The sequence below is a fragment of the Maylandia zebra genome, linkage group LG12 (genome assembly GCF_041146795.1).
Source record: "Maylandia zebra isolate NMK-2024a linkage group LG12, Mzebra_GT3a, whole genome shotgun sequence".
NCBI classification, from domain to species: Eukaryota; Metazoa; Chordata; class Actinopteri; order Cichliformes; family Cichlidae; genus Maylandia; species Maylandia zebra.
Window position 1 is genome coordinate 30,981,632 of NC_135178.1, and position 11,706 is coordinate 30,993,337.

General features: G+C 40.6%; 1 protein-coding gene across 1 annotated transcript; it reads left to right on the forward strand.

Annotated features, from left to right (window-relative positions):
• The first annotated feature begins 83 nt into the window (after positions 1-83).
• LOC101477372 (alpha-N-acetylneuraminate alpha-2,8-sialyltransferase ST8SIA3) lies at positions 84-7,632 on the forward strand. The gene is made up of 4 exons (XM_004575643.3): positions 84-637; positions 3,543-3,665; positions 4,010-4,567; positions 6,423-7,632. The coding sequence occupies exons 1-4, from the start codon at positions 480-482 to the stop codon at positions 6,703-6,705; spliced, it is 1,122 nt and encodes a 373-aa protein (XP_004575700.1). The 5' UTR covers positions 84-479; the 3' UTR covers positions 6,706-7,632.
• The last annotated feature ends 4,074 nt before the right edge of the window (positions 7,633-11,706 follow it).

Consider the following 11,706-nt stretch of genomic DNA (forward strand, 5'->3'; position numbering starts at 1 on the left):
ACTTAACATATTAGACTGATGCTCGGAACTTTTAAATCTTCTGCCAGCCCCATTCAACTAATTACCGAACAAGCGTCTCTTTGTGCCGAAAGCTGCATCAGCGTGAGTGTGAGGGGGTGGGATTGGAGGTGGTGATGCTGCTGGTGCAGCTGGTGCTGCTGAAGTACGCGGCTTGCGGTGGAGCTGTCTGGGATGTGTTGACACGCATTTCTGCTCCCATCTCCTTGATTAACCCGGCAGCCTGGATGGTTTCGAGCCGCAGAGGAGAGGAAGAGGAATGAGCGCGGACCGAGCAGCGGCATCCTTATCATGCAGCCGCAGAAAATCACCACCCGTCCATTTTACACGATTATATGAGCCGATGAGCGCCAGTTTATGTGTGCTTTTCAGACGGGCGGCAGCGCTGTGCAGACCCGGGAATAACAACACAGGCCAACACCTCGCTGCAGCTACATACAAGGAATGAAAACGCTCCCAAGATGGTCCGCATCGCCAAGGCCCTGGGTTTGGTTATTCTGTGCGTCGCCGTGCTCATTTTATCCCTCATCAGCTACGTGTCTCTGAGAAAAGACAGCCTCTTCTCCTCCTCCAAATACTACACGGGAGGCCCGAGGATTATGTTTCATGCAGGCTTTCGGTGAGTGAGATTTTTTTTTTCATCACAATGAGGATGGATGATCAGATGCAGAATTGGGTTGATGTAAACAGTGTGGCCTTTTGTGCACGACTCCAGACTTCATACTTTACCTTCTATATATACTTGCTGTCTAGGTTCAAACTTTAAGTGGGCCTCAGCTTCCAATCATAATGTCATTCACGCAGTACCTTGTAATTAATGTTAATGGAGTATGCTGTTTCCAAATGTAATCAATCCTTTTCACATTTGCAAACCTCCATTTAATTGAATAAACATTACAACGTTACTTTCAAAAGCAACCCAATTAATTGGATGACCTATTATAGTGTCTAAGTGTAGTGTCTAAGAATGAATAATTTAGAGTTATTGATCAGATTTTAATCGAATCCACCCGTTTTTAAGGCGGACTCTTTAGTTATCAAACTCAGGCAAAGGCTCTGTCATGGTCCCGGGACTTCTGACCCAGTGTTTTGAGTTTTGTGAGTTTTGTCATTCTGTATTAAGTTCATTTGCATTCTTAAGATCCCTAAGTTGTCTGTTCAGCAGCCTATGGTTGATCAGATTTCCCCTTATGTCTTTGCCCTCTGTCTCCCTTTGTGTGTTTGTGTTTATTTAATTGTGAATTCGTGTGCCCTTTTCCCCTTGTGTTTTATTCCATCATGTTTATCGTGTTTCCCCAGCCTGTTATGTCTGTGATCTCCCCGTGATCTCTCTCCCCCCTCCTGTCTGCGTCTCTGTGTCCTTCCTGTGTTGCGTTTAAGGTCCGCGTCTTGGGTCAGTATTGTCAGTTCCGTGTCCTCCCTGTCTTGTTATGTGTAACCCTCATCATCTGTGCTCCCCGTGTGTTCCCACGTCCCTCATTACCTTCTGTGTATTTATGTCAGAATCTCCCTATGTTCCATGTCGCACCGTCCCTCATGCTGTGTGATCCCTTGTGTGCCTTTCGGTAAAGTTTAGTTTATATTTTCCCAGTCTAGTTTAGTTTGATATCTTTCCTTTGAGTCAGTAAATAAAGCTGTATTTTGTGTGTTGTGGGTCCTGCATTTTGGGTCCAATCTCCTGCCTGTACACAGAGATTCATGACACACTCAATAACGGAGAAACATGCACAACATTATTTCAGTTCACCAAATCATCAAGCATTTAAAGTATCATTATTCAGTACAGACACTAGAAAATCACACAAAACAAACTGATAATAGAGTTCTTTTATGTAAAGGTTTCTGAATTCATACAATACAAACTCTCTTTTTTAAGTGTGCTACTGGAAAGCACAACAGCCTCCATGAAGAGCTGGGAGTTCGCCTTGTAATCGGAAGGTTGCCGGTTCAAGCCCCAGCTTGGACAGTCTTGGTCGTTGTGTCCTTGGCAAGACACTTCACTCATTGCCTACTGGTGGTGGTCAGAGGGCCCGGTGGCGCCAGTGTCCGGCAGCCTCGCCTCTGCCAGTGCGCCCAAGGGTGGCTGTGGCTACAATGTAGCTTGCCATCAGCAGTGTGTGAATGGGTGGATGACTGGTTGTGTAAAGCACTTTGGGGTCCTTAGGGACTAGTAAAGCGCTATACAAATACAGGCCATTTACCATTTACATGAAAAACTGCATATGAAAAATAACTTTTGTTTTTCCAGCTACCTTGACTATTTGCTCCCTCCTTTTTACTTTTCTTGTAGGATCTCTCTGTCCTCCCCCTCGCTCTCCATCCCCCTCACTCAAATAGAAACTGGAAAATGACAAAAATATAATAATATAATAATTATTATAAGAGGGTTAGGGGGTTAGGGTTAGTTGTCGACAAAAAGACAACACACTGCTTAGTTATGCGAATGTGGGTAAAACAGAAGCTACAGCTTTATCATTTTTGGTGAATTGTTATAGTGAATGAAAGACAAACTGATCCATATCATTTTATAGCAATATTCAAACTGAATACAGGCTGCTGCAGGACATAGACAGGTAACATCCTTTTGACTTGCTGCCACCTGGATCTGGAGCATATCGTAAACAAACACTGAAACCCAATTTAATCAGAATAGGAATCGAAATTTTTAACAAACTAAAATAATAATGCACATGGGTTTTATAAGTCATGGCAATGTTTTGTTGTATTTCAGTTAAAGTGTGTTTTAATTCTGCATCACTGATTTGTGTCACGTAATTATCTCTTCGTGTTCTTTCTGCTGCAGCAACAAAAGTCTTATTATTCTTGAGAAGCCACGAGCCACGCCTGTGTGTGAGCGCTCTGTAACATCATGACATCAACAACACTGGACATAAAACCTGTTATCATTCTTTCCTGTACTGCTGTCAATAGAAAAGTTAGGAAAACAAACCATTAGAAGATAATTCCAGAAAATAATAATAAAATACACCACAATTAATACTAATAATAGTTTTTAGGGGCTGTCTACAAAATAAATAAAATAAAATAAAAACCCAAAGGGGTCTAAACTCATTTATGCCTCCTTTAAATCAAACATAAAGCTGTCCAAGGTGCTGGACTTGTTGACCATATACTACGTATACAGAAAAATAACTCAAGGTAACTTACATAAAGGGAATGGAAATGTATTAAGTGTGATTTCCACATTTCCTTTATTAATACAAAACTAGTGCCCAAGTCTTAACATGAATCCAAGTTTTAACTAGAAAAATATCTAAATATTTTCATTTTTCCCACTCTCCTCTTTAAAGAGAAAAAACAAAAAAACAGTTGAATCATTTGAACATTTTTAACTGTAATTATTCTAAACATGAAAGTCTTTTGAGGGACTGATATGAAAAGCAGATTGACCAAAGTGTGCCAGGAGCAGATCTGATTGGATCTTTCTAAACCGCAGCCAGTATAGCTGCTGCTGTTATTACATGATGACTCAGCTCCCAATGTTTTGTGGACATTAATTTCAGGTCTCAGTTCGCCATGAATTTCCTGGACCCCTCTTTCATCCCCTTAACTAATGCCCTAAACGAAGAGCTCCAAGGAAAACCGTCCAAATGGAAGTTCAACAAGACAGCTTTTTATCATCAGAGGTAAAAGATTTGACTCCTAACTGAATTCTGCTTGTCTTCTTTGTGAAACTTGAGTATTTTCTGGTCTGGAAATCAGACAGCATAAAACATCCTTCCTCTTCATTTTGTCTTCTGTTTGCTTGTGTTGTCCAACCAACATTCAAAACCAACAAGTGAATTGTTTGTGTGTCTAATTTTGCATATTTGTTATATGGGATATATGTGTACACATATATATGTATGCATGTATGCATGTATGTATGTATGTATGTATGTATGTGCCTGTAACATTCTGTAAATAAAAAAAGGGATGTAGTCGCTGTGATTGGTTTTGGACTTTTTTTTAACATCTTTTTTTTTTTCAGGAAAGATATCTTCAACTACATCGACATTCCCAACAACTTTTCCCTTACGAAGAACAGCGTGCGTGTTGGCCAGCTGATGCACTTTGACTACTCCAGCCACAAGTATGTTTTCTCCATCAGTAACAACTTCAAATCCCTGCTTCCCGACACCTCTCCCATCCTCAATAAGCACTACAGCATGTGTGCCGTGGTGGGAAATAGTGGCATTCTTACCGGCAGCCACTGTGGCCCTGAAATTGACCAAGCCGATTTTGTCTTCCGCTGCAACTTTGCCCCCACCGACATCTACTCCAAGGATGTAGGCAAGAAGACCAACCTGACCACCTTTAACCCCAGCATCCTGGAGAGGTATTACAATAACCTGCTGACCATTCAAGACAGAAATAATTTCTTCCTCAACCTAAAGAAACTGGAGGGAGCCATCCTGTGGATCCCTGCCTTCTTCCTTCATACCTCAGCTACAGTAACTCGGACCTTGGTGGATTTCTTTGTGGAGCACAAGGGACAGCTGAAGATTGAACTGGCCTGGCCAGGAAATATCATGCACGACGTGAACAAGTAAGATCTGATTCTGTTGAGCTTTGCAGGGATGGAGGATTTTTTAGGCAAACCTGGAAACCAATGTGATTTTTCCATAGGCTTTTTAATTATCACAGAAAATGAAACATTTCCGCAATAAAGAATTTTTTATTATGCTTAATAATCATCAGAATTCACAATTTACTGCAGCCTTTATAAAGACTATCATGCTACTGTACTGCAATACTGTACTGTAAGTCTATGAATAAATGACAGTAGACTATAGACCTATCATAGGTCTGTAGTTTTAAATTTTATACTATGGGACACAATGTTAAAATAGCTAAAGCTTCTGTTAACCAAAAACCTTATTTCCTTATTTCAAACCACACATCCACTGAAAAATCCCAGGTCAACCAGTCATGCAAAATCCTCAATCAGTTCCAGGTTCCTGCAGCTCTTTATATTCACATTCCTTGTCACCCAGTTTCTGCTCTCCACCTGTTGCTCAGAGAAATGTTTATCGGTTAGGTGTAGAAATGCTTTCTAACTTTATTGACTGAACAGAGAGGTTTATGTCACACTGAAGAAAAAGAAACAAAACAAAATAAAACAGGCTGCTTCTATTGGCAGCCAAAAAGCCTAAAAACAACTTAAATCCATGAAGAAACATCTCAAAATGAGAAACTAACATAAATCCCAAACACAGAAATCTAGCAGAGAAAACACAGGGTTTGCAAAAACTATAATCTTACTAAAACCAAAAGGAAAGACAGCAACTAAATACACAGTACGAGTGAAGGGACACTAACAAAGCTGGGAAAAGAACAGAGGAAGGCAGTAAAAAACACACACACACACACACACAGACAACCACCTGAGGATATGACCTTCAAAATAAAACAAGAAATAAGTGAAGGAGGGACCAGGACAAAACTCATGCAGACAAAGAAGTGCACACAGGAACACAGGATGCACATGCAAAAGGAAAAAACAGGATAACAATAACTGGAATGCCAGTGATGTTTTAGCTCATCCGACTCATGATCCATCACAATTGACAGGTTATTGTAATATGTGAATCACAGAACCTATAAGTTTTGTTGTTATTGTTTGGCTGTATTACACAAACTAATGAGAACTGAAATCCACTGAGAAGTCAGGGAGGCTCCTAAACAGGACAAATGAATCGTGTTTCACTAAAATGTGACCAATACTCTGGGAGCAAGTAAGTGATTCTTTGAAAATGCATGTGATCTTGACCTTGATCACATTCAATTGTTGATCATTGCGCAATCTCACAAAAACCTGCGTGGTAATCTTGAAGGAATAATAATTATTATGAACTATGAAATGGACAGATGGAAAGACACCTGGCCGCTGTCCTTTGGCCAGATGAGCTAAAAATCAGAGAATTATTGGATGTCTTGTTAATATGTAACAAGTAAAACTGAACCACAGGCAGTACAAAGACCAATTTAATCCACCGCTAATATGAAAGCATTGATATGACACCACCGACTGATGTAAATGTGGGCATATTGTGGGAGTATTTCTGAAACCCTGGTGTCACCAACATGGTAGTTTTATTTAAAGTGTGGCAAACACTAAAACCATGACCACACAGGCCTATAATTAGTTGGTGAATGACTGGTTGTACTTTAGTTACATCAATACTTTTGTTAAACCGCTTGATTTAAAATGGAAAATCTGCACCTCCATCACATCTTGACTATTTGATTTAAAACTCATTGTGGTGGTGAACAGACACAAAATCACAAAAATTGTATCACCATCCAAACATGTATGTGCTTAATTGTACATCACATGATAAAATGTTGAACAGACAACACAAAGTTACAGTCAATTTGTGATCTATTTGTTTTCTTCTCAGATACTGGAAGACTAAAAACCTCTCTCCCAAGCGTCTCAGCACTGGTATTCTCATGTACACCCTGGCCTCAGCAATATGTGACGAGATCCACCTCTACGGCTTCTGGCCCTTTGGCTGGGACCCCAACACAGGCAAGGATCTGCCGTACCACTACTACGACAAGAAAGGGACCAAATTCACCACTAAGTGGCAGGAAACCCACCAGCTGCCCAGCGAGTTCAAGCTGCTCTACAAGCTGCACAGGGAAGGCGTGATCAAACTCAGCTTGACGCACTGCTCTTAGACATTCGATGAGTCCGGGATGGTTTAAGACGTGACTCCAGAGACCATTACCAACATACATCAGCTCAGTTCAAACTTCTGTTGTGGCACACATGATAAGCATGATAAGTGTTTAGGCAGTTTATGATCATCCTGCAAACACACACTCGTGTCACGTTGTAATTTTACATGAAGATGTCAGGCTCACTCGAGCTGCAGATCCCAGCGTTGTTATTCATTCAACATGTTGTGTTCAGCACCACAGTTAGGGGCTTTCATGCAGCTCAGTTGCTTTCATTATTCTCCTTTGCATGACTGCTGGCTAAATAGTTTGAGCCAAACAGACATCTATTTTAACTGGAGTCTACGGGGGATTCAGCTGTGGGGACGCAGTAAATTTCCAATTCTGCTTGAAACAGATCGATTAATCACCTTTACAACAGTATACCAATTCTGTACACTGAAATCACTGCCTAATCTCAGGGAAGGAGTTAGATCAGTGTTTTTTGTAATCAGATTTAATGCCTCCAGAGAGGTGCAGTTCCTGTTTTCAGGCCTTTTCCCCCACGAGGTGTCAGACAATCTGCACTGCTCTAGAAGATGGTATTTGTTTACAAGATTGTACTCTATATAAATATATGTGTGTCTTTTTTCTCTGTAGACAGCCTGACTGTCCACTTCAAAATTTTTGGAATAATAATCAACATTCCAACAATAAGCCATAAATTCATGGAGAGGTGTTTTGTGATCATTAGATCAGAACTGCAGAACGTGTTACCGGCCTTCATTACGTAGGTGTTGAGAAAATGAGACATTTCCAAAATCTACCAAAAAGACTAGGAGGATAATTTTCCATCAGTAACAATGAAAATATACAGTGGGGCAAAAAAGTATTTAGTCAGCCACCGATTGTGCAAGTTCCCCCCACCTAAAATGATGACAGAGGTCAGTAATTTGCACCAGAGGTACACTTCAACTGTGAGAGACAGAATGTGAAAAAAAAAAATCCATGAATCCACATGGTAGGATTTGTAAAGAATTTATTTGTAAATCAGGGTGGAAAATAAGTACTTGGTCAATAAGAAAAATACAACTCAATACTTTGTAACATAACCTTTGTTGGCAATAACAGAGGTCAAACGTTTACTATAGGTCTTTACCAGGTTTGCACACACAGTAGCTGGTATTTTGGCCCATTCCTCCATGCAGATCTTCTCGAGAGCAGTGATGTTTTGGGGCTGTCGCCGAGCAACACGGACTTTCAACTCCCGCCACAGATTTTCTATGGGGTTGAGGTCTGGAGACTGGCTAGGCCACTCCAGGACTTTCAAATGCTTCTTACGGAGCCACTCCTTTGTTGCCCGGGCGGTGTGTTTTGGATCATTGTCATGTTGGAAGACCCAGCCTCGTTTCATCGTCAAAGTTCTCACTGATGGAAGGAGGTTTTGGCTCAAACTCTCACGATACATGGCCCCATTCATTCTGTCCTTAACACGGATCAGTCGTCCTGTCCCCTTGGCAGAAAAACAGCCCCATAGCATGATGTTTCCACCCCCATGCTTCACAGTAGGTATGGTGTTCTTGGGATGCAACTCAGTATTCTTCTTCCTCCAAACACGACGAGTTGAGTTTATACCAAAAAGTTCTACTTTGGTTTCATCTGACCACATGACATTCTCCCAATCCTCTGCTGTATCATCCATGTGCTCTCTGGCAAACTTCAGACGGGCCTGGACATGCACTGGCTTCAGCAGCGGAACACGTCTGGCACTGCGGGATTTGATTCCCTGCCGTTGTAGTGTGTTACTGATGGTGACCTTTGTTACTTTGGTCCCAGCTCTCTGCAGGTCATTCACCAGGTCCCCCCGTGTGGTTCTGGGATCTTTGCTCACCGTTCTCATGATCATTTTGACCCCACGGGATGAGATCTTGCGTGGAGCCCCAGATCGAGGGAGATTATCAGTGGTCTTGTATGTCTTCCATTTTCTGATGATTGCTCCCACAGTTGATTTTTTCACACCAAGCTGCTTGCCTATTGTAGATTCACTCTTCCCAGTCTGGTGCAGGTCTACAATACTTTTCCTGGTGTCCTTCGAAAGCTCTTTGGTCTTGGCCATGGCGGAGTTTGGAGTCTGACTGTTTGAGGCTGTGGACAGGTGTCTTTTATACAGATGATGAGTTCAAACAGGAGCCATTCATACAGGTAACGAGTGGGGGACAGAAAAGCTTCTTACAGAAGACGTTACAGGTCTGTGAGAGCCAGAGATTTTCCTTGTTTGAGGTGACCAAATACTTATTTTCCACCCTGATTTACGAATAAATTCTTTACAAATCCTACCATGTGGATTCATGGATTTTTTTTTCACATTCTGTCTCTCACAGTTGAAGTGTACCTCTGGTGCAAATTACTGACCTCTGTCATCATTTTAAGTGGGGGAACTTGCACAATCGGTGGCTGACTAAATACTTTTTTGCCCCACTGTATGTAATGGTAAACTTACTTGATTTAGGATCAAATTTAGCCAAGTAATTTCTGATAAGAGATCATCAAGTTTTGTTATCATCATGTAAAAAAGAACCAATGTTTACAATTAAAATATTATCAAAATACATGACAGACTGGAGCAACAGCTCCATCGTTTTGCCAATTCATGATTAAATCCCAGATTTCTCATTTGTGGGATAATAAAGGTTTATTCTAGGTTTATTCTATTCTATTACCAAGTTTGAATATCGTACCTAAGCTAGTTTAAAACTTAGCTTACTAAATTGGGACCTCAGGAAGCCACTGGTCAAACCCAAAACATGGTAATCCCTGACCTAACCACTCTGTAAAACTGCAAATCTTTCACACATTGTCTAAAAATATTTACCCGTGCAGATGCAAGATGCTATTTTGTGAGTTTTAAAAGATCTGCCAACCAAAATTTATGATCCTTCAGAAGAGCCAAGCTATTTATTTCCGCTCTTTCACCACTCTTAATCAAACCTAAGTTATTAGGTAAAAATATTTATTTCACAGTTAAAGGCACGAGTGTTGCCAGAGTGGGTTTTCCACACAGTTTTAAGCTTAACCTTGATGGTTAAAATAATGTCGGACAAAATTTAGGCTGTTTTGGGATCCTTTTTGATGATTTAAAAAATATGCATTTTAAGTGATAGTTCACAACAAAACCCAAGAGTGTACGTATTTGACCTAATCCGAAATTGTCATGGCGGACTGTCTGCCATGACGTGAAATACTAAGACTGTATGTTCCAGTTGCTGCTATGTTATGTCAGATATCAGTGAGAAGATGCTGCCACAGTGGGTTAAATGTATACATATATAAACTACAGAAAGGAGTGGGAGAGTGAGGTGAAGCATCTAAATCAAAGCTTATATGAAAAATAGTCAGTCATGCTATTTTTAAATAAACAGTCTGAAATATAAAGTAAGTATAAATGCACCTACTATATAAGTGGGTAGAGTGTGTGGATGCCTGGGTGCGCTAAATTGACTATGGGTATGTGCAAAATGGAGCACAGATGTGCATGGATTGTTACTTTGGTTGGTTTTAAGTGATACGTGATAATTGTTTGTGGTTGACAGCAAGTGTTTCCCTGCAAACTGACAGGAAGAATAGTAAAAGAGGCTTCTGCTTCTCTCCCTCACACTCTCTTGTTTGCGTTTGTGTGTTGATATAAGGATTTCTGTTGGGAGCCATTGGGCACCAGCATGCATTGCTCTTGAATGTGGTGCAGTGCAGTGTTGGATTGCTACTTACTCCCAGAGTATTGGTGAGATTTTAGTGAAACAAGGTTAATTACCCCTGTTCAGGAGCCCTGCTGACTTCTAAGTGGATAAATGAGTACTTGGTAAATACTTCAGAGGGTTAATTACACCAGCGGTTCGCAACCTTTGGGCCACGGACCGGTCTCCGAGTCGTTTGGTATCGGGCCGCAAAAGTTGAGGCTTGGGTGTGATTTATGGAATTTATGGTTTTCAGGGTTTTTTATCGGTTTTATTGTTAACTCGGTTTCCCTGGGTCTTTTCCCGTGTGTTATGAATAAATCTTCTTGTTTTTTTGGTACCAGTACTGGTTTTATTTTGTTGTATTTATCCGCAACCCCTGAAAGACTGGTCCGTGAAAATATTGTCGGCCATAAACCGGTCCATGGCGCAAAAAAGGTTGGGGACCACTGACCTACACAACCAAATGCCTGAAGTGTTCATGAGCAACCAACCAACTGCTAAAAAAATGCTCAGTGAGGAAGTTGTATGTCTACCTTAAGTGTACCAGGAATTGAACTCTTGAGATTAAGAATCGCTTTTGCGAGGGTGTCCTAGGCCAAAATAGAAAGCACTGACCTAGCAACCTTGTGGAAATATGTGAAAATGTTGGTCGTTTCCAAACAGAAAAACCCCAAATCATCATTAGTAAAGACTTTATTATTGAGCTGTAACATATCTTCCAAATCTGAACGGTTTCGTGGTTAGCACACTGTTAGCTTAAAGGGAGTTGTGCATAGTTGATTATGCTAGCCTACTTAATGCTGTTTAGTGGAATGTAGTTTTGCTTTTACATGATATAATTTCAGATCTTGTAAGTTTATGTTTACACATTCAGATTGTTTCTTTTTCTCCTGCCTAAATGGAAACATTAGGGAGCTAATGTTAGCTAGCTAGTTACATGAGAGAGTCTAAGTGGGTTATGATATTTATTATTTACTAACAACATATTTATGCAACATGCTTCAATATGTATGCTTAAATTCTCACTTAGTAAACACAAGCTTGGTTTAAGCATACAAACAAATGTCAAAAATCATTTTTGACCAGGGGCTACCAGACTCGGACCACCTTGTGATGTAAATCATGGCTCAAGTGTGGCTTAAAACATCAGGAAATAGAACTTTTTTAAATAATAACCGATCTTGAGGTTTCCCACTATGTCCCAAACGACGATTGAACTTCACTATTTTGTTGACTGAAGAAATTTTCTTTATTCCGACCGTAACTGTATCAAATTCAATATTCGTGA